At 43.0% G+C, this 23,955-nt stretch overlaps 1 protein-coding gene across 1 annotated transcript in view; it reads right to left on the bottom strand.

The window, feature by feature from the left end:
* TMEM135 (transmembrane protein 135) overlaps positions 1-23,955 on the bottom strand; it is a 198,056-nt gene that overhangs the window by 12,883 nt on the left and 161,218 nt on the right. The window contains exons 7-10 of the mRNA XM_074572505.1: positions 12,146-12,187; positions 9,680-9,826; positions 7,575-7,644; positions 1,782-1,949 (exon numbers count right to left, since the gene is read on the bottom strand). Of these exons, the coding sequence (XP_074428606.1) occupies positions 1,782-1,949; positions 7,575-7,644; positions 9,680-9,826; positions 12,146-12,187 (427 nt within the window). The remainder of the gene's footprint in view (positions 1-1,781; positions 1,950-7,574; positions 7,645-9,679; positions 9,827-12,145; positions 12,188-23,955) is intronic.

Genomic DNA, 23,955 nt, shown 5'->3' with positions numbered 1-23,955 from the left:
AGCCAGGTCTAATTCCAAGGCGGCCTTGGCTTTCCTTGTTTCATCCCTGCACGCTCTGGTGGCATTCTTGTAATCCTCCCAAGGGGTCAGTCCCTTCTTCCACTTATTATAAACTTCCTTCTTCCACTTGAGCTTTTTCTGAAGCTCCCTGCTCAACCATGCAGGTCTCCTGCGTCCCTTGGCCGATTTCTTTCTCTTAGGGATGCACCGATCCTGAGCTTGGAGGAAGTGGTCTTTGAATATCAACCAGCTTTCTTGAGCCCCTTTGCCTTCCAGAGCCCTAGCCCACGGGATCTCTCCAAGCAGTTTCTTGAAGAGGTCGAAGTTAGCCCTCCTGAAATCCAAGGTTGTAATTTTACTTCTTGTTGTTGTTTTGTGGATAGTACCCATGATCCTGAACTCAATCATTTCATGATCACTACAACCTAGGGTGCCCCCAACCTTAATGTCCTCCACCAATCCCTCTGTGTTTGTCAGTACCAGGTCTAGAAGTGCTCCTCTCCTTGTTGGCTCCTGTACCACCTGTGTCAAAAAGTTGTCATCAATGCACTGGAGGAGCCTCCTGGACTGTGCATGCCTGGCTGCGTGGTCTTCCCAGCAGATATCGGGGTGATTGAAGTCCCCCATGAGAACCAGGGCCTGCGCTTGCGAGGCTACCTTCAGTTGTCTGTAGAAAGCCTCATCAGTCTCCCCATCCTGATCAGGTGGCCTGTAATAAACACCCACAACAGTGTCCCTCATATTTGCCTGTCCCTTAATCCTCACCCATAAGCTCTCAACCCGCTCTTCATCCGCCCCTAGTGAGAGCTCGATGCATTCCAAATGCTCTCTCACATAGAGATCTAAACACCCTTTTCTCTAAAGGCTCCTTTCTTAAAAAGTTTGAGCAAAAATTTAATTTTCAAATAAACTCTGAACAACCCATCTGCACTTTGCCATTACGAATTTGAAACTCTGTAACCTTAAAATTCTTGTGTCTCGATCTGACTGCAAGTCGAGTGAAATGAGGTTTTCCTTACAAATAGCACTTGTTGTTTTAATTTTTAGTAAGTAATGTTTACCCTGAATAACACAGAATTATCTTAACTTTGCACAACAAGTCAAGTTGAAAAATTACACGTGTGATTGAGAACATGAAAGTGCAAAAGCCACTTCAGCACTGCACTATGCCGTATATTCTCCCTTTGGGTGTGTGCTTGGTCGCATTCTCTTCTGGCATAAATAAACATAATTCCATTAACTCCAACAATGCTGTACGAACGTGCATCAGTTCACAATCTGTCATCTTATAACGGTGTAGACGGGTGATTTCCAAGCGGTAAGTGCAATATCTCCACAGCTGCACATGATATATGTTCTGCAATCTCCTGCTCTTTAGCATCAAGCAAGAATTCCAGATACTTGAGCCAAAAAAAATCTGCAAATGGCTTCTCTCTGGCAACGCTGCCGCTACCGCAGCCACTACTTGCGTCTGCACTAAAATGTTTTTGTGTAACAGCGAGTCCCTTTGAAATCCGCATTCACGTTCTCTGAAGTACCTATCTCCTGATCTTGATACCATGCTGCAAAATCCATCTGGTTTATTCCGAAACGATAGAAAAACCACACAGAACGGACGACTAGCTTTCCATTTACGATTTGATTACTGCAATACTGCAGAATTTGTCAGTGACATGCTGTAGCAAATAGTATCGGTAATATTAAGCGGGTAGACATTTTAGCTCTTTGTGATATTCTGAAAAGTGAAATAAAAACCATGGCATTTGTCATTAGAAGCTTACTTTGTATATACTGACGAAAGATCCCAGGAAGGCTCCAAGTTGGAAATTTTCCTTGTTGTAGAAGAGGGAAAGTATCCGGGATGGGTCTGTAAACAGATGCCGGAAGGTGGATGGAATCCGAAGGCAACACTGGATCAGGTAACCAATGCTAAACATCCTAATGAAGCCCTAGAGAAAAGAAAGAAATATTTTCATGGCAAGAAACCACCAATTCAGGATAAGGAAAAGCAAAGACGTCTACAGAAGTACTTATTCTTTTACATCAAGCAGTTTAAAACCCACTCTGCTGCTACTATGTAAAATGCATCCCCATCTTCAAACTCAAGACCAGTTTGGTTTTTTTCCTTGATTCCCCTATAAAACAGCAAAGGCAATAAAATCATAGACAATTTACTCTCCTTTAATTTCTATGAATATCTGAAAGGCCTCAATGGGCAAACTCGATTTCTCTTCTGCTCCAAAATTCTGTTCTTTGAAATAATCCCCATGACTTCATTTCCAGGTTGCTGACCGGCTTTTAACCACAAGTGGGCATAGAGAGGAAAGTAATGCGGCGGAAAAAAAAGAGCACTTCTACCCTCGAATGTCTGGAGAAAGCACTAAAGGAGGAAAAAGTCCACAAAAAATACATTTCAGAAAGTGTGAGAATTAGAAATTGACCCTGGCGGCTTGGCAAGTGCTCGCATGCTTTCCCACAACCAAACTGGAGCGACTCTGCAGCAAGAGAAAGGGCGAAACTGGGAGGGAGGTTACGCACAGAGCTACTGAGAAAGGATAACATGGGTTCCACTGATCTTTTTTCTGACTACTCCACCTTGGATACAGATCTGCTTTTTTAAACCATGTCACAAAACCACACTGCCTTTTTCTTTCCAAATTCTTCTCCACAGTTTCTTACAACTGCTTCCACAGCTTCCTATCATTATTCTTACCCTATGGCTGAACTTCTCTCATCTTCCTGAGTAAAATCGATCCGTTTTTTGGTTGGAAGATGCCTTATCTGAACACTCTCTGCGCACTCACAGTTGGCAAATAAGGCAGGCACCCAACGCTCGTGATTTCTTTCGTTCATTTTTCGGAATATACTCAGGGACACCAAGGCAACTCCAGTCACAGGGATAACTGGCAGAGGGTTTCACAGAATCATGGAACGGTTTGGGTTGGAAGGGACCTTTAGAAGTCATCTAGTCCAACCTCCCCTGCCATGGGCAGGGACATCTTCCACTAGATCAGGTTGCTCAGAGCCCCGTCCAGCCTGGCCTTAAATACTTCCAGGGATGGGGCTTCCACCACCTCTCTGGGCAACCTGGGCCAGTGTTTCACCACCCTTATTGTAATAAATTTCTTCCTCATATCTTGTCTAAATCTCCCCTCTTTTAGTTTAAAACCATTACTCCTTGTCCTATTGCAACAGGCCCTGCTAAAAAGTTTGACTGAGCGACCTTTCAAACTCAGAAAGTCAAAACATTTTTGCCTCCTACAGGACTTTATAATGCATCATAAATCTCATAAAATTTTATTGTGGTTAAACATCCAGCAATAAACTTTTCCTGAAGCAATTACTCTCCCTGCTACTCAAGAAGTGGTTCATGAGAATGAAGTAGAAGAAAATACGTTGTGTCATCCAATGATCCAGTAGCTACGAATGAAAAATCTCTACTTCTTCCTCTGCTACCCTTAAAGGTACGTAAATTCGACGTACTGAAGAGCTAACGACCCAGGGTTTTCTGATCGTGTAATGAAAATGCCTACTGAAGGGTATGTGAGGTAGGCAGAGATGGAAATGCACTGTGAATTTGCTGTAATTAAATGTCAAACTTCAGATGAGCACATAATTGCACCTAAAATGAAGAGGTACCCTAGTGTGAAGCACATAGCCCTCATCTTCCAAAAAAATGAGATGATTACGATACCAGGTACCATTATATAAAAAGAAAGTCATAAAATCAGCAGTTACGAACAAAGCCCAAAACAAGAGAACAAACAACATTACGGTATGTTTGACATTTTTACCCAGCTGTAGGAGAGGCTACTCTGACAGGGTGAGGAACACTGCATCAGGAAACACTTAAATTCCAACTGAAAACACTCAAGTATATCCATGATTTTATTTTTATGAGTACCCTGCTTGGAAGCGCTGAACTGAAGGACTGAGGCTTAGTTCTGATGTGCATCAAACAGCAATAAGTAGTCACAAAATCCTCCTCTTTAGCTTATTACATCAACCAGGTGAACCCATATCACACTTAAACGTGTTTTACAGAGTCATGGAAAGTATTACATCTTATAATCGACACACAATATTGTAGCCTTTGTCTTCCATAAAAATACCTCAAATAATAACGGAGGTAGAAACAGCAGAGTACATGCAGGACACTGTAATAAACGTAAGTGAGCAAAGAAAACTCTGCTAAGAGCCATTTCTCTACAGAGACTTTGAGCTGGGACTCAGATCAGCCAGAAGAAGCAGCACAGTGAAACTACATATCCGCAAAACTCAACTTTTTTTTTTTCCTTTTGAGAAACAGGTTTCTTAAAACGTAGTCTCTATTTCTTAAAATAATAGTCAAGATATTCACTATAACTCAAATTCAGCAAAGCACGTGCGTCCACACAAACAGAGTTCAGTAGCATACCGAAACTCAGTCAACCTCTTGCAATATATTAGGAATTAATTAGGATACTTAAAATAAATTAGTTAAGATATTTAAAATTTGTTCTGGGTACACAGTAGCCCATGTTCCTTGCAGAGACAGAACACAGGGACTACAATCATCAGAAAATAATCTCATATTCTTTTTGGTCATCCTAGTCATGTGATAAATTGTGAGGGTTGTCACCTGCAGCATCAGCAGAAAAAAAGGACAACGGGACTACTACTGTTGGCTAATGTCTCCTCAGTGTCATCTACTGGAATCCAAAAGAGGAAAAACACTGTTTGACTGCTTCTGGTAGCTCTTTTCGGACATTTACAAACCCAAAGCACTTTAAGTATTTAAAATGTTAAGGGAGGTCTACGAAATCAGGTGGTCTGTTCTTACCAAGCGTTGCATAAAAGCCATCATGGATCCCATCAACTGCCTATCGTGCATTTAAACGTGAAGATGGAGAAAAAGAGCATGCACTGACAATTAAAACGCAGATATGATAATGAGAAGACGTGATGTTCAAGGGTAAGGGAAAATACAGCACGGAGGGGACAACTGGGCAATAAGCAGCTCATCATCAGATTTGAAAGCTCCCTTACAGATAGGGAATGACAAAAACATGCTCAAATCACGTCAGCTGACAGCTACTGCTGCTCGACTCCAGGAACAGACACAGAGAGAACTGAAAATGCTTTAAGAATTTTGGGTCTTTAAAAATCAAAATACTTCAAAATAAAATTTTTCACTCATGTTTTAATTTAAAAAAAAAAGTCACAGAAAAGGCAGGAAAGTCAAAGATCTGGCTGCCACTTCAGTGATATTTCCCTGATTCTGTTACTGCAGTCAAGAATAATTTATACTAAAACATTATACAAGACTGGTACAAGAATGGAGTATAGTTCAAATGCACAAAAGGTTTCTCTAAAGAGAGAACAGCTTATGAAGATGTCTTTTGAAAACTTATTTTTAGTCAGGTGAAGACTTAGTTCAGTTCCCTCATCAGCTGCGTTTTCCTCTCCTCTCACCCCCTTTCAAGGGTTTCTAAAACGCAAACAAAACGATGCTGAGTAAATAACTGAAGAGGACAGAGACTCATGAATATTCCTCCTTCCCCCCTCCCCGTTCTTGTCATCGTTAACACATCTCCCCACTCACCTGAGGAAGGACCGAGAGAGAAGTGTGGGGTTGGCCTACTGCAATTTGAGGCACTCACAGCCTGAAATCCGATTTGGGTCTCTCGACAAGACTGACGCCTATTTCTTGGGCACCCTTCTGTTTTCAAAGGCATTTCAAGCTCTTTATATTCCATAACGGTCTGATCACCTCTCTCTGTACCCATGAAGCCTCACGCACACAATCATTCTTCCAGCAGATTATGACAGTTTTCGATGGAGAAGAGGCATCAGTTCCATTATAAATATTTTAACAGAAATCCTTACTTGTTTGTTCTAACCGCATTTGTCAAATAATAGTTTTATGAGGGTACTTACAGATTTGAGTGCTGAGCATGCAGCACAGAACGCATAGGGATCTTGCGTGAGATTAATAAAAGTCTCAGAAAGCAAATCTAGACTAACAGTAGCTAAGAGCTAATTACTGTAAAATACGCGGAAGCAATGAAAGACAGCACTTGATGTAAAAGTGCAGCAGACCAAAGTTACAGCAAGGCACCCGCGGAAAAAGAGGCACCCTAGGAGATACTGCCATCAGCAGAGATCTGGAAGTGCGGCATTATCGACCCCTAAAATCACTTCTGCTTAAGCTTAATCTTTGTTTTGAATATAATATTCACTGCACTCTTGGACGCTGAGTCTGAAGGCCAGGGAACGATACCGATGGGGAAAACACAGAGCACTCTGCAAATGAAGGCAGCGGGAACGTTTGCTCCCCAGAGGATGGTGACCAGACACGAGCACTCCGGAGATGGGAGACCAAGCGGGCCGGGAGGCAAACGGAAAGTATGTGTCCCCACAGATGTTACGCCTTGAAGAAAAAAGCTCACGAATGAAACATTAAGTGGACTAAAATAGCGATGAGAGGCTGTAAAACTGTAATTTTGATCTGGGCTCTGTTAAATACGTGTCATACCCACACCAGAAAAGCGACGTAACTGTCCTGAACTACTTGTGATTGCTCTACTGCGTATTCTCATCGGGATTCAGCAGAACGCTTACGCACCACCTCGAATCCTACCAGCTCCAGCACGACTCATACCCATGTTACACAGCGGCACGCTAATATATTCCAGTGTAAAAAGAGGGCTAATACAACACAAAATGAAGTTGTTAATAAACATACATGAATAAATGTTGTGCTAGATTTCTTCTGATGCTAAATTTAAGCATAGCTCTTCTGAGATAATATTAACTGTATACAAAATTTTAATTTAAAAAAGTTATTTTTGAAAGTAATATACATTAAAAGCATCTGCAGATACTCAAACCCATTTTCGCTGCTCCACATGTAAAAAATGGGTAAATTATTAACTGGTTGAGAACTTCCGGAGTCTTACCAACTCCTAAACCAGGCCTAGCAGGTGGTACCACCTGTGCCAGCCCGACGCCAGCCAAAACAAATCTCCACACAGCACTCCCCTGGAAAAAAAATGCGCTGATCACATCGATAACGGAGGATGAATTATGCCACCGGACATAAGCAGCTCTTCCTGGGCGCAGCAACTGTGACCACTCTCTCGTTACCCTGAGCCCTTAAAATATGCGGACGGAGGCGGGAGGCCAGCGCCGGGCAGCAGCGTGCCAGACCCGCGCAGCTGCACGTGCGCCGGGGCAGCGCCGCCTGCCCAAGCAGCACATTCCGGGTGCTTTTCTCCCGGCTGGGGTCACAAGTGGGCTCAGCCGTGAAGCGCATCACATAGTTCAACAAGTTCCTCACTCGATAGTTCATTTTTTTCCCACACGTTTTCTGTTATCCATTCACTCCAGCTAATCCGAAGGACCAGAGCAGGTTAACCCCACCACCACCCCGTCCTAAATTGAGAAAATCTGTTTTCAGGCTTGTCACATTTTCAATAGAAGAGAATGAGTAACAGGCTCCCTTCTCACTTCCTAAATACATGCTTTTTCAGACTAAAGGCTTTTACCCTGTCTTTGCCGGAGTTTGTCAATCTAACTTCTCCTGCACTTACTTTAATACAATACGAGATGCAATTATCTTCGTAGTGTTTACAGCATCTATGCCTTGGGCCATGTTTGCACCTGCAAAAAGCACAATGAAACACATATTAACTCGTGGCTGTTTTCAGCGTCATCGACAGGAGACTTCATAAATTTTTCTTGCCTAAAAATACATAAAGTGCTATTTTCCCACCACTCATTCTCCCCATTACCCATTGAAGGGCGCTGTGAACTTTTATGATGCCATAAAAGGACAATAAAAACTAACAATACTTTAGTTGTGCAGCAAGAAGTGTCTGCACGCTTATTCGGATCCAACCTCTTGCGTTGCTACACATTAAATACAAAACTAAAGAACAAATTTTCTGCTGCGGTCAACAGGGAGAAGTGATATGACCCTTCCTGGTTTGTCTCTGCTCCGTGGTTCTAGAAGGATATTTGACGGAGCATCCGTTATCTGTGTCCTTAAATCTCTCGTACGGTTGTAAGGTTCACTGGAGGGCAATGCAGAACATACAAATGCACAGAGATACCCTCGGACTTCTCTCCATTACAAGCCTTTCACTTCTGGGCTGTTCCTTCTGCTGTGTTGATTTTTATGTAGCCCTTACTTCGGACTGAGAACTCGACCGTGGGCATTTGAAAGAGACTGGTTTGGGATGGTGGGGACACATGGATTGTATGGTTGTTGGCCCTGCATTATGTAGAATTGAAAGAAGTAATGTCATACCGGGTCTGAACATTATATTTTGCTACAGCCAAGTAGTTAAGTTTTAATGCAAAATAAATTACACAATTTATATACTGTGCCAAATATCTTGGAAGTTTTGAATTGTGCACTATGAAGTCTAATGGCCATAAATCATCTGTGAGGTCAGTTTATGTAGCAAAAATTGTAATGAGAATGTGATCAGGTTACAGGCATTTAGACTCAATTATATTGAAAGGAACCATATGGAAAAGAAACCTGTGAGAGCATTAGGACTGAAAACTGAAAGCTTTCTCAATGTCTGAGTCGGGAGTTTCAAAACTTTAAAGAAAAAATGCTCTTCTCCACCCATAGTCCCATAGTCCTTGTATTTAATGAACAGTGGAGGAGCTATGAACCATCTAGCAAACAGAGTAGGGGATATTTAAGGCAAAACAGTTATAAGCAACTCAGCTAAAGGAATCTGCGTATGGCTGGAGCTGTCTTCTCCCTGTGGCTCTTTTGTCGTCTAATACAGTTGTTCCTGAGAAGCCACTGCTCATTTCCCTCACATTTTTCAACTAAAAACCACAGCAAAATATAGGAAGCCACCTCGTGACGCGGGTCACTTCATTGCTGTCCGTTATCTCAGCAAGTGAGATAAGCCACTACTCTGAGAACACAGTGCAGACTTCTTTCTCTCCTGCACGTAGGCAGGTACAGATCTGGTCATAAAACTGCTCCTGAAGAGCTTAATGGAAGTGAAGATTCACAGGTTGGTATGAATATTAGCCTGAAAAGCTATCTAACGTCATTTCTTGAAGCTCATACCAAAGGACAATAAATTGGATCCTGCAGAGCGGGAGGGAACATATCTGACCTCGCTTCAGAAGTCCAGATCTGACCCTGTGCAAAACCGTTTTAGACTCGCTCTCTGCTTTGCGATTTCCTCTTTCCTGACAGAGGAGGCCAGGTGCTACCAACCCTGTTCGTAGGCAGCTCTCCTTTATGCAATACAGGGATGTAGGTCACCAAAAAGATGGTGTTATCGTCACTTAAGGTGACCTAAGTAAGGTCTGCTGAGGCGCAGTTTCCCCGCCTTAGTATCACGCCTAGCGCCAGCGGATCCACGCCATGAGCTGGTTTTGCTGAAAACTGCAGGGAGAGGAACCACCACTCTGCCGCTCAGGACTGGCTGAAGTTCCTCTCCCTCGTTAGACAACTCCACGTTGCAACTCATTGCTGTGTCGTACAGGGCTCAAATTCTGCTCTCATTACAGCTCATCATTTGTCACTGCTAACTACCCCGTAAAAACGAAATGTAAAACACTTAAAAGAAAAGTATTATAAAACGTTGTCAAACACAACGTAACAAACCATTAAAATGATTCACTTTGTTTTGTTTTTCTTTTGTTTTTATCAACTCACACTTTGTCCATGAGCTTTTTTGTTAGAGCCAGTATGTTCATCGGCTGCGATGTTTTTTCACAATGCTTTATCTTTCTATCTGTTTTTGAAAATGCTGCTTCAGGTGAAAACGAATGAGTGGGGATTTCTTCTTTCCCCACAAGGAACCTGAAAGAAAAAAACAGAACAAAACAACAATTATATAAATAACTCAAAGAAATACATGAAGCCCAATATATGTCTCTAAGACAAGCTTGAAGTTACCCACAGGTCTGCAAAAGCATCCTGTACCGCTGCCAACCCTTGTAGCTCTTTGAAAAGATCGCTCCACCGACATATATTTAAACTTTGGATAATGGTCACAATTGCTGCCAGGAATTATTGAAAGCTATCAACAAAAACATTACTGGGGAAGTCCACCTCTCACACAAAGCAAGAACACCAAATAAGAAAATAAAAAGGCACATAAAATACCTCAATTATCCCCAGCAAAATGGGGTTATATAAAGGTTGATGATTACTACAATATTTTTATAAAATATCTATTTTGTAAAAATCTTCAAAATGTTTTCGCTCCCACCAAGAGCATCAACTTTGTTTTGCTTGGCTTCATCTTCAGCCCTCTTTCTTCACCCAGAAGTTGATCTTGTCAATACACCGGTTCATCTTCGGTGTAGAATTACTGTACATCAAGGGCAAAGGAGGTCACAATGGCGAGATGTTTCCTAACACTGTGCACCACAATCCGAATTACACTGTCCTGTGGCAGTCTTGCTGAGGGCAACGAAGATATAAAAACTTTGTCATTTGGTATGTAACTGAATCGCGCAATAAACCGGTGATTTCAGAAAGCATCGTTTCTGCAACGCTGTCACAGGAGTGTTTCACATCCAGGTTTCTGGACTATAGACTGAATTATTTAATTATTGGCACAGAATCACAGGATGGTAGGGGTTGGCAGAGACCTCTGGAGATCACCCAGTCCCACCCCCTGCCAGAGCAGGGTCACCCACAGCAGGTGGCACAGGAACGCGTCCAGGTGGGTTTGGAATGTCTCTAGAGACGGAGACTCCACCACCTCTCTGGGCAGCCTGTGCCAGGGCTCTGCCACCCTCACAGCAAAGAAGTTCCTCTTCATGTTGAGATGGAACTTTCTATGCCCAAGTTTGTGCCTGTTACCTCTTGTCCTGTCCCCGGGCACCACTGAAAAGAGCCTGGCCCCATCCTCCTGACACCGACCCTTGAAGTATTTATAAGTGTTGATAAGATCCCCCCTCAGTCATCTTTTTTCCAGACTGAAGAGACCCAAATCCCTCAGCCTTTCTTCATCAGAGAGGTGTTCCAGCCCCCTCAGCATCTTGGTAGCCCTTTGCTGTCCCCTCCCCAGCAGTTCCCTGTCCCTCTGGAACCAGGGAGCCCAGAACTGGACACAGCACTCCAGGTGTGGCCTCACCAGGGCAGAGTAGAGGGGGAGGATGACCTCCCTCTACCTCCTGGCCACACTCTTCTTGATGCACCCCAGGATGCCATTGGCCTTCCTGGCCACGAGGGCACATTGCTGGCTCGTGGGCATCCTGTTGTCCCCCAGGACTCCCAGGTCTCTTTCCACCGAGCTGCTCTCCAGCAGGTCAGCCCCAACCTGTCCTGGTGCGTGGGGTTATTCCTTCCCAGGTGCAGCACCCTACACTTGCCCTGGTTGAATTTCATAAGGTTTCTCTCTGCCCAACTCTTCAGCTTCATAGCTACAAACTCTATAAAACATTTTCAAACTATCAAGAAGAGCCAGTCTGTCTTGCTGGACTTCAGCTCTTCTCGTCACCTGTGAGCTGACACTGCCCACGCACCGGGCTGTCTGAGGGATAAACAGGTAGCAGAGTATATAAAGGACAGGTAAGAATAACGTGTCTTTGTACTTCTGACATGAGACACAAAGACAGGAGAGCTTTGTATAACTACACAAATGAGTGAGTAACACCAGAGGGTCCCATCGCAAAGTAAATCCTAGGAGAACCTGGACCACTGGGGCAGCCACAAGGTTTAGTGGCACATTCAGGACCTCTCAAACAAATATGCTGCATGTCCAGGCTGTATCTGGGTGTTGGTCACGGAACTACCGTTGTATTCATTCAACATTTGTAAATACAGCAAATAAACTCCAGGTCAAAACACAGCAGCTATTTGCTTCCAGAAGAATATCGGGAATCGGGAATCCCAGTTTTAGAAAGAGAAAAGATTAGCGCTCCTTCAAAAACATGCAACCATATGCTTGCGTTTCCTTTCAGTAACGGTCCCAAATATGAAAAGATGCCTCTCTCGCCAGCATATTGTGCCTTCTCCAAAACGTGCTGTATACGCCAAAAGTTGGAAAAGTTTTACAACAGCATGATTTTTTCTTAGGAACACCCTTTTCATGCAATGCAGCTGCCACTGCGCACAATGCCCCAAACCCTTCGCTTTAAGCTATGTACTCACAGAAACTTTACTTACTTTAGTGCAGAGTATATAAATCCTTTCAAGCCATCTTTGCACCTGAAACATAAAACAAACAGTTTTTTTCTATAATGGGCTGCTTGCAATACAATATCAAGTGTTACGGATTAAACATGCCGTAGCAGGGCTGCGGATGAACACCAGCTTCTCATTAACGGGAAACAGCACGTCTGTAGGAACTCTGTGGCTATCCCTGACTCCAGAGCTGTCACCACGGCCTTGGGACATCTCAGAGACAAAGGGTACAGCACACAAATGCCAGTGCTTCTCTCTTTGATCCAAACCAAGAGCGGAGAAATTTTTAAAGGATGGTGACAGAACCGCTGGGGCGACAATGGAAGATTTCACATGACAAAGAATTGTTGCTTTGTGGAAAAGGAGTCACGATGAGTTTTACAAAACATAAATGTTACTGCAAGGAGAGAAAGGAGGGTTGGCCCTCGATAAAATACCCACCCTCTGCTGCAGGGAATAATTATTCTGACTTTGAGATAAATTGTTCTACTTTGCTCAGTGCTGATCTCTGCAGCTCCTTACTTTAAGAAGACCAAACCTGAACGTCACAGGTTTTCAATTATATAGTGGTTGTTCCGGTTCTGAGCTTGATTATATACATCCTTCCTTGTGTGAATAATGACCACAGTAAAGAATCCATAATTGGCTGTGAAAGATTTATGTTATCGACTTTTTTCTCTCCAGGATACAATGAAAGGAGCTGAAGCCTGGAGCTGCTACAGATGCTTCCTGGAAGCTTCTCAGCGTCATGTTGGTAGCAAAGCAAAGAGCGGATACTTTGGGTTTTTTCCCCTTTTCTTTTTGTAGAACTGCATGGGGAATACATCACGGTAACAACACATTCCTGTCACAATACATAAAGCACAAACTAGTAACTTATCAACACCATCATTTCAAGAACACGTCAACTCTAAGAGAAGACAAGGATGGCAGTCAAAAAGCTTCATGAGTGGGAGGAGATGAACATAATCCTTCACCGTCTGCCTGCAGAGACCAAGCTCTCCCTGGAAAGTCTGTGCCCAAACCCTCCCGACAGCATGCAACACCACGTCCCAGAAGGCACCATGTGTGGTCAACACAGAATCACAGAATGGCAGGGGTGGGAAGGGACCTCTGGAGATCACCCAGTCCCACCCCCTGCCAGAGCAGGGTCACCCACAGCAGGTGGCACAGAAACGTGTCCAGGCGGGGTTGGAATGTCTCCAGAGACGGAGACTCCCCCACCTCTCTGGGCAGCCTGTGCCAGGGCTCTGCCACCCTCACAGCAAAGAAGTTCCTCCTCATGTTGAGAGGAAACAAGTGCTACTGATGGCTGGATACACACCAACAGCAGGAAGACCATAACAAGATGGAAGATGTTCACAGATCAAGGAAGTCACGCTTTGTCCTGGCAGGTGAGTGCCTGCTGCGGTGCTGGTAAGGTGTCACAGCATTAAACACTCCTGGGAAACTCCTCCCGAGGGCATGGCCTTCAACGCGTGTGTTTCCAAGGATTTGGTTTTGTCACCATGTGCCCAGTGCTAAATAAATATGGGGCACAGTTACACACTGCACCAGAAAACTCATCCTAAAGAGGTTCTGTCAGAATGACTGCACCTGAAATAGTGCTCAGGTACACGTGATCTATGGGGGGTTACGGTAAACACGCACACATAAAATTGCTCACTGTATCTTTAATTAATATAGAACCGCGTAACCAAAGGTATGTAAACATTTTATTTTTCATGATTCTTTACGTATGGAATTTAGAAGCTGAAAATTATCATAGGTCTTTTACAGAAAGACGGACCGAAAGATGGATTTGAAGCAATTGGGGAGTGATGGATGGAAATGAATGAAATTGGCTTTTCCCGGAGATCACGGCAGATCACTGGCAGAACGACAACCAGAGCCCAAATGCACAGGGTTTACATAAACCCACTGCACCCACAGAACCACGGTCCAGTATCGCCAGTTTGATTTTAAACCTCCACCTGACTGTTAGTTAAACGTCCTTTGAGTTAAGGGTGGTCAACGCACGACGTCTGCAAGCTGCCAGCTCAAGAACAAGGCCTTAGTTTCTACTTCTTTTTTCCAGTAAATTAAAACCATACACGAACTGAAATGCAAACATGCGTATAAAGTGTTTCTAGAATAATATCGAAAGAGAAGAGTAATTAGTGTGAGCGTAACGATGTTTTTGCCTTAATCGCTCCAATGCAACTGCACTTTGAGTTGCAAGTGTTCAATTATTCCTTTATTGCGCCACCAGATGTCCCTACCCAACTAGTGCTCGGGCTGACCCGACCTGGCTGGTGCCATCCCGCAATTCATTTGCTCTAAACTCTCCTCACCCAAATCGCCAAGTCAAATCCTTTCCTCATTACCACTGAAAATCAGAAGACATCGGAAAGAGGAAACAACACTCCAGCCCCCTCCTCATTACTCCAAGAAACATGAAAAAGGTTTCTAATGACTATTCTAATTATATCAATAAAAACAATTCTATGCAATAAGTATTTGCTACATCAAAACTTTATTATTCTTATTTTTCTTACTTTACTAGTTATTCTATGTAATTACAGAGCTACAGCTATGAATGCTCCTGCAAAATCTACCAAAGTTAAATATGTAGTTCAATACGGAAGTAACACTACAGGTACAATTCCATTTTTTCCCCATTAGCTTCCTAATTTTTTTTAATTCTAACACAGTATAGAAGTGCTATTTAAGTACTTAAATAGAACTTAATTAATACCGCTTGTCGTCTAAAATTTCTTGTGTAAAGTCACTGTGCAAACTAATGGGTATGTGAAAATATCGCATACGAAAGGGTTCCAAAAACAGGAGTCCCTGAGAAATACTTGCAATCAAGAGTAATTTGCACTGTAACTTTCCCTTCTCTGACACAACATTTTTGCTCTTACAAATGAAGCAGCGACCAACGACAGAACTGCTCAGCTGATGTTTGGTTTTAAACGAGCATATTAAAGGCTTCAGAACACCGGTCTAGAGATTGGAATTGCTTAATTTATTCACTCACTAGGTACAAAACACCAGCAGCAACAACAAAAAAATCCCCCACGCTGACTCCAAAAATGCGTATTTTTGGGGGGACAGCAAAAACCCACGCAGGGACAGTGCGGAGACATCACAAATTCAGCGACTGGCCTCGACAGCGACTGCTGGGGTCCAACGCGAGCTGCACATGGCGTGCTTCATGAACACCTGGCTGCTAATAACTGGACTAAGACTAATGATTTGCTTCATACAGCCACTAATTGGTAATAATAATGCCACCACTAATTGGTAATAATAAGTTTTCCTCAATGCTTCATCGCTCAAGGGGTGAAAAAGCCTGCACTCTGCTCTGACCCCGCGAGCCTTTCAGGCTGCAAACGAGCAGAGTAAAAGGCATTACATGTGCCCAGCGCTGCGGATATCCCCGAGACGGGAAAAATCGCAGGAGTGTATTATCAGCTTGTTTCCAGGGTATTATTCAAGCTGGAAGGTCTGAGATAACGGGCGAGTTGTACGCCGTTGGAGGCACCCGGCGTAGGTCACCGCTGCTACCATTCCCACCACCCGAATGTCCCAGGGAGCAAATCCCAAGCTGCGATGCCCAGCGAGCACTAATTTAAAGGGCGCATAATTTGCATAATAATGCAACATTTTCCCACCAGAGGGGAATCTGTCCCTGGTACAAAGCCATCGGCAGCAGCGACTGGGCCAGCTGTCCCCGTTGGGCGCCACGTATCTGATCACACAGCAGAGACGCTCCGCTCCAGCTTGGCTTTGGCCAGAGCCGCGGTTGGAGACAGAGGAGCAGAAGAATCAAGGAGCCAGAGCAATAAATCTGGGTGCTCCAAATTCCCCTTCTGGGACGATTTTGGCACACGAGTAAATAGGGTCGATTTTAATCGTGCATATTTATAACATAAATTTAACTTATGGCCACACACATTTATTTTTTCATAAAGAAAACAGTAAAAGTGGAATAGAGCCAAGGCTTGATACTAACTATACTTCCAACAAGACACAAACTAACCCTAATTATTTATGTTTGTGTATGTGAAGAGGTGCTGTACATGAGCTTACACCACCCTCCCTCCATCCTGTGGGAAGGAGAAGTTCCCACGCTGAACTGTAAGACTGGATGCCAGCAATTATGTTTTGGGGTTTTTTATTAGTGTGCCTTGTCATAAGTCTTCCGAAGATTTTCTGCGTGACCAATTGAGAGACCCTGCGCAAGAAGCCTTCTGAGGAAACAAGTCACTTTTCACCAAGGGAACTGGTGAGACGAAAGCAGCTCACAGCAACACCATCTGCCATGTTTAACAGCATCCCCTACTGCTTACGTTACCCTCCAGGGCCAGAGTAAATCGGAAACTCCTATGTGCAGAGCTCTCATTACGGCCACGTGGGAGGGCAACACTGCAAGCAGAGGACACGTGTTGGCATATTACTGCAGCACATCTGCCCGTAAACGTCGGCTGGGGGGACCACAGTTAAGTGTCTTGTTTTATGGAGAAGGGAGGATCACAGTGATGGAACGTGACTGTGCCTGAGCACGCCAGCTGCATCCCTTGCTATTAAATCCCTTGCTATTAGGAATTAAAGGCTATCTGCGCTCCTTTGTGAGCTGTGCTGAACTCCAGAGGGTAATCCATTTTCTGTTTTAAGCTACTTAGAGAGGTTACTATACCTTCCTCCTTCTGTTTTTCTATCCTTCTTTCCTCATCTTCTCCCCAGTGCCTTCTCCAGGCATGTTCAGCTTGGAGAAGAGGAGGCTGAGGGGAGACCTCATTGCCCTCTACAACTCCCTGAAAGGAGGGTGCAGAGAGGTGGGTGTTGGCCTCTTCTCCCAGGTGAATAATGACAGGACCAGAGGAAATGGTCTGAAGCTGCGGCAGGGGAGGTTTAGATTAGATATTTGGAAGAATGACTTGACTGCAAGAGTGGTCAGGCACTGGGACAGCCTGCCCAGGGAGGGGGTTGAGTCACCATCCCCAGAGGTGTTTAAGAAACGTCTAGATGTGGCACTTCAGGGCATGCTCTGAAGGGCAGGGATTGTAGGTTGTTTGTTAACACTCAACAGCAACAGATGCCATCTTCCTGAGATGTCTTCTGCATCCATTTCTCTCCTTCCTTTCCCATCTCCTCTCTTGCTCTTTCTTCCTTCAAGTCAAACTCCTATTTTGTATTTTCCCCCCCATCCGTTTTCTAAATATTATTCTCAAAAGCCCTTTTCTTTTTCTTAGAAAAAGAGAATCCACCAGTACCTTTTCCATACCGCCTCATGGTTGGACACTTTCCATCATGCTCATCAAGCGGGTTGTGACTAAGAGATTGAAAGTGCAGAATAAGCACCACTGAAATACAGGATTATAAAGAAATTCAAGACTCAGGGACACGTGCTTAATCGTTCTGAATCAGGGAAATAGAAGAATTAGTTCAAGCCCAGTTCTAAGTTGTTTTGAGGCTAATTTGTTTATGTGGTGACTGTAACATAAAATCACATTTTGGCAATATTAGTTTTCCAAAAGGCTCTGGGAGTCAAGAACGATTCCAAACCAGGAAGACATTCCTCACTGATGTAACTATGCAGAAAAAAGTTACTTTAAAATGGAGTATTTTATATCTCTGGACATAAAATAAGAGCTAACCCAGTCAAGTCTGACAAGACAAAGGAAACTGAAACCAAGGGTTGTTCAGAAACATGTATCACTAGTATTTTTCCCAGTGGAAGAACACACATTTTCATTTTTAAATGGAAACTATGATTTCTAAAAATTACGATTGGTCATGCCACAAAATCGACTTTGACTTGTCATTACTTAGTTGTGAACTTTCCAACTACCTGACAGTACCTAGATCCTTCTTGGTGACAGAAGAAGTACGTGATTATTGTGTCAATCCGAATGCCCAAAACTGCCAAGCTGTTGGTGGTTTATGAGGAGGCTGCAAAAAGACATTTTGGTCCCCATTTAGATAAATCTACGGGAAACTGGATCCTAAAGATCTCTGTAGATACAGTTATACAATAGTCTTGTGACTTCAGGAGCTACTCATGACTTTCACATCAGCTTAAAAAAACGAACACTCTGCTCAGATATTTTCCTATCAGAAATAAAGCTCATCAAATCTGAAATTGTAGCACCCGACTTGGAAGCAGAGAGGCATTTGTATTCCTTTGGATCAAAACCACTACTTGCAATTGAGTAGCACCTAAACGCAAAGGAGCTTCCTTTCTAGATCTACAGCTACACACGGCACAGCAAGTCAAAACACGGGTAGTTTCTTTCGCAGATGGTTAGGTTGCTGTAACATGGGAAAATCAACATGATTTTTTTTCTTTTTCATTTATAACTATGGCCATTTCATCTGATCACCTTCATTTGTATCTTATTAAAGACATTAAAACTTGCATTTCTCACAAAGGTAACTCAACCCAAAAAGAACACACATATTTCAAACTAAGTTCTGGCCCGCACATGACGTGCAGACATTTTTGTCCATCCATTCAGACGGAAACATATCTCTTAGAGACACCGAACAATCGTCATACCAAGGCACCTGGAAACGCAGAGAGCAAAAATGATCTGTTGCGTGCACCAGCTGCTGTTAACTTTGACATTTCCCCCAGTATCAAAGCTAAGCCCTTCCTTTGTGCCATGTCGCCATATCCCAGCTTTTCCCAGATGATGCAGGAGCAGGAATAACCTCCCGCTCTCTTCTCTTCCCTTTGCCAGGACTGGCACGTGGAAACTGATGGAAAGCCTTTTCTTCCCCTCCTCTGGCCAAGGGTCAGGAAGGAGGCCCCATCCCGCTGGACCACGTAACCCCAGGAGAACCAGTGGCAGCTACAGGCAGAGAACGTGTCACCGTCGCACCCGGAGCTGCCTCCTCCAAGACTCAACAGGATCATGAGGCACAATCTGTGATTGCGCGGAGGAAATCCAGAGGCAAACTTAAGGGAAAAAGGGATTTACACCTGGATTCTCCCTCCTCTGAATTTCCCCTCTCCTGATTTAAACGTTTATCGTCTTTCTCTTTCCTCACAGGTCTTACCTATTCAACCCAGGATTGGGAAAAAAATTATAAGGAGCAACTACAACAAAAAAAATCTAATCTTTTACCCCACAGACCACACGTAGCTTTCAGAAGATACGTCAGAAACCAGATTAAAAATAACCGAAGTCAGGAGAGTTGTAGTGGAAACTCTTATAAAAAAAATATACTTCCAACTACTAAATGTGCAATGCAGCTGGGATCAAAACGCAATGAAAAGTTTCACTGCTCGTGTTTCCAAATCAGATTGATAGTTTAACATTTGTGTGTTTAAATAAAAAGTGAAAGAATGTACTCATGACATTTCTTTTAGCTGTGCTTGAAGTATAAAATGATCTTTTGAAAAGGCTACATTTTATTAACTATTACATGCAGCGAATATAAAACTATATTTTAAAAAAAGGTAAATGAACAAAGAAAGTGCAAGCAGGGACAACACTCAACCACAGTAGAGGATGTACATTATTTTTTTTTCTGAGCTACATTGAATGCATCGTTTACAGTACTTGGGAAGAAAGAGCGAATGGAGATGACAAACAGTGAGTCGAGAGTGAACCATGGTCCCGTGAAGCCTTCATGTAAATCCAGGGAATTACATTTTTGAAGAAAAATTCTGCAATTCTGGCGAGAACGTGGCACTGCAATTGGAAAGAAAGCTGTTTATGCTGAAGCTAAATTACAACACTGGATTCGGGGCTGTACACCAAAGCTGTTATCAATCAGCACTTCACAACCGATTGCTAACCAAGTTTTGTGTGGTATTGCCACACATGCAGTCAGATTTCTAGTGATGTTCATGATCCTCCTACTTACAACGCTTTCATTCCTTCAGCAATTAGTGCTTCCCGAGATGTGCATTTTTGAGTGAATGAAATTGCTCTTAAAAGATTTCAAAAACAAAGAAAAAAATTATTTTTGTATTATTTTAGCTGGATGCAGCCCTTCCCCGCCTTTGTGTAGCAACGACGCCGTGCTGTGGGCTCAGGAGCAAGTGAGTCACTGGGATGGCCACGTTCCCTTCTCACAACCCTTCGTCAAAGCCCCCGCGCCTCACACAGCTATTAGAAGAAGCCAACGTCAATTAAAAGAGCTGACTAAACAACGAAGTTAAGGGTTTATCTGCTTCGTTCAATTTGTTTGTTGAATTTTGAAAAGTGATGTCATTTTTCCACTACCCAATTTTAACCTTTTTCTCACAAGTGTTTTGTCAAAAAATGGTAACCTTCTGCCACAGCAAAACCCAAACGCTCCCTCCAAACCAGGCGCAGAACAAAAATAGGAAATGGCAAAAAAACCCCAAACCCTGAAGGCATGAAAATGGGAAGTCCGATTGCCTCCAGGGGCAGGAGGAACCGGAGAAATGGACCTTGAGGCGCGCACAAAACCACGTCCACCCCCGCGGTGGAGGCTGTGCCGATGCCGTGTCATTGTTGTTAGAACAATGAGAACAGTCGGGCTGTCACCAAAGGGACACGTCGTTAGGAGATTAAAAAGCAAATGTTCTTAAATTCGTACCGGGTTTGGCTCAGGTTAAATAATGGTGGCATCTGCGGCAATTCTGTTACGCTGAGACCTGCGCTAAATTTATCTACTGCCAGATTCCCCTCTGGCTTCTTCTACTGGCTCTCTGCGATTGCAAAGAAAAAAAAAAAGAAAGAAAAAAGAAAATAAAGAAGTTAAGCTTGTTGTAGCTGTTTTCTGTAAACATACTTCATGCTCTCTGCAGGTGATTCAAAATTTCAGCGAGCTAAACCTCTCTCACAGAGAATGATCGATTAATTCAAGTATTCAAGAGAAATGGATACAATTTGCTTCCCCCAGATGAACCCTAATTGGACTTGAGGGAAACGTCTGTGGGTTTACTTGGTTTCTATTTGGGGAAAACGTGATTACAAGAAGACGATCCATTTATATACTCATGTTATATTACCCGTATCTCTGACGTTTGATAAAATGGACATACATGATCAGAAAAAACTTATAATGAAATGAAAAGCTATAAAAATATTTTTAAAAAATTAACAATCATTCTGAATACGCCCAGGCCATCGCTGAGTTGGGTTACAGAGTGACGGCAATACGTGCCTTTTAGATCAGTGAGATATTATTTGTAATCACTTGGAAGCGAGATATTCGCTGTGTTCCTCAAAAATATTCTTAGTTGTCTATAATGCAGAACATTGCCAAAATCACTGGGACTGTTAGGTATTGAGCAGCAAGCATTAGGACAGCATCAGTTTCTTGCTACACTCAAGGAAAATTTGTTGAGAGTTGAACTTTTATTTCTGGCTCTATAATATGTCTTTGTGCCGGCCGCCCCCACAGATTCACCTGCTTATCTGGAGTTTACACCCAGATCTCCAGCATGACGCCGTGGTGTGTAGCCATACCTCTGAGGTTCATAAGTATCATGAGAAATCTTGAAAATATATTAAAATCTTAAAACTGCGCTCAAAGAACCACAGGGTGAGTACAGTATTTGTGCAGAGCCTCGGAAAACACTATTTTGAGAACCAAATTTCAGTGTTCGCACGGCAATTCACTCCTGAGTAACTCCCTTGCTGGCTTATACGGTAGCAAGGGACCAAACTTTATTCTAACATAGTTTTATTTTAAATTAGAACACTGCCATTCAGATAGATCATATTTTTAGTGCTGCACATCCCGGTGCGGTATTTGAAATAGAAAGTTGCCTCAGAAAAGAAAAGAAAAAAAAAAAAAAAAAAAAAGAAGTTGAGAGACTGGTCATGAAACTTGGAGCGACACAAGACAAAGCCCAGGTCTATAGGTCACAGTTGGAGGGGGCAAGTGTCACCTCTGCAATGGACCTCTGGTCCTTTCTTATTCTAATAATCACATAAATGCGGCTTCTGAACATCTGTAATGCTTCTGACTTTGATTCTTTTACAACAAACTACTTAAAAAAAAAATAAATGAACTCAACACCAAGACTGTGAGCAATCAGCCAGATAAACCACAAAATCTCCCTAAAAAATATGAAGGAAAAAAAAAAAATATGTAAATGGAATACTTTCTGCAATTAACTAATTTAACGAAGTGAAAGAACACGGTGTTTATGAATATAACCTTCCACAAATTGTTGCTGGGAATTTAACCACTGCTGATATCATTGTTTACGAGATCAATAGAACCTCCCACAATTATTTTGCCCTGCGAAAGACCAGGGCCATCTCCAACTACTACGCCGAGACAGTATGAGCGCCCTGCCAACTCCTGTCAGCACAGCGAGAGTGCCACCGTCTCGGCACTCCATCACAGGGTCCCAGCTCTTGGGTCGACTGGCTTTCACGGAATTACCAACTTTCTTTATCTCATTTTCACAGGGTAATTCCTAGCATCTCCAAGATGCAAAGCACGAACGCGTGAACTGAATCCAGGAAATCAGAAAAGCCCAACGCGTACGTGTTGGCATCTCACAATAGATAAAAAACGTCTGGGGGAGGCACTGTGGTGGGGTTTTTTGAGGTTGAAGCATTGTTTTTTCAAACTTTGGCATTGGAAACAGTGCTCAAAATTTCCATGACATTTCATCTACCCAGAGAGCTCTGGACACTCGCTAACTCCTTTACACCCACACATAAGAGAAAGAAAAAAAACCGAACCAAACACAAACACCAGAATTAAGATTAATCAAAGAAAGATCAGCCCCACTCTCCGAGCTGGGGACGTAAGATATGGCGCAGGGATACTGTAACGAGCGGGTTTTATACTTCTCTTGCAAAGCACAGACATTACAGTGGGCAGCTGAGAGAAGGCACCCATTTCAAACCCGCAACACGGTGAGACTACGTCACTGACAAATAACATCAGACAATTTCTGCTACTTTTCTAACCCAGTCTACATATACAAATTATATTTTGTGCCATATGCTAAATATGTATGTAATTACATGGTCCCCCATTTCTAGAATGCTTCAACAAAATATCCATTTCCATACAACTGATGTGCCTCCTCCTGAAACAGATGATTCATCAAGGATTTAACACCCACTGTTCAGATTTCAGCACAGCGGTGGTGATGTCAGTGATGCCTGATATTGGGAACGGGGTTCTGGACTGTGAACCATACCTAGTTTCACCGCCATCCAATTTCTTACGAAAGTCAGGAAAGTTTTAAATGCAAAATACTCCTCAAAAATTCACAAAAAAACCCCAGAAAACGCCACAGGTAAAGACACTTAGGCAAGTTTTGGGCTGTATGAACCTGGGTAGAAGTAGCTCCCATAGAAGTCAGTATCAGTATAAAAATGATGTGATTTTAGTTCCTGTCCTTCCAGGAGTTACCCAGAAGTATAACGATACGTTTTCCTGATGCAACTTTGGGAGCTAGAATTAAAGTCCACTTTAGTAGTGGAGAAAAAACAGCACTGTGTTCAGAGCTTCTGTTTGCCTTTAAAAAAAATTATAGGGAATAATAAACATTTTAAATAGCTCACAGATTAAATGAAGATGAGTATTATTAACCCCAGTTTGGTTTGTGATATTTTGAAGAGCCATTAGCTCCTCTCACCATTCCTCCCCCATTCTAAACTTCTGTTACCTTCAACTGGCTGAGACAGAAAACAGGTGACGCCGCACTCAGCAGCCAGAACTTATACGTCAAAAATGTAAATTTATTTGGCAAGGTAAATAAGTGACACTGACAAAAGAGAAACAAGCCATTCAGAAACACTGGCTAACATTTAAGTGAAGACATGCCAGAACCTCTAAGGTAGAGCCAA

Source organism: Larus michahellis, chromosome 1 (genome assembly GCF_964199755.1).
Source record: "Larus michahellis chromosome 1, bLarMic1.1, whole genome shotgun sequence".
NCBI lineage: Eukaryota > Metazoa > Chordata > Aves > Charadriiformes > Laridae > Larus > Larus michahellis.
Note: the sequence above shows the minus strand (reverse complement) of the source record. Positions and strands in the feature narration are given on the sequence as shown.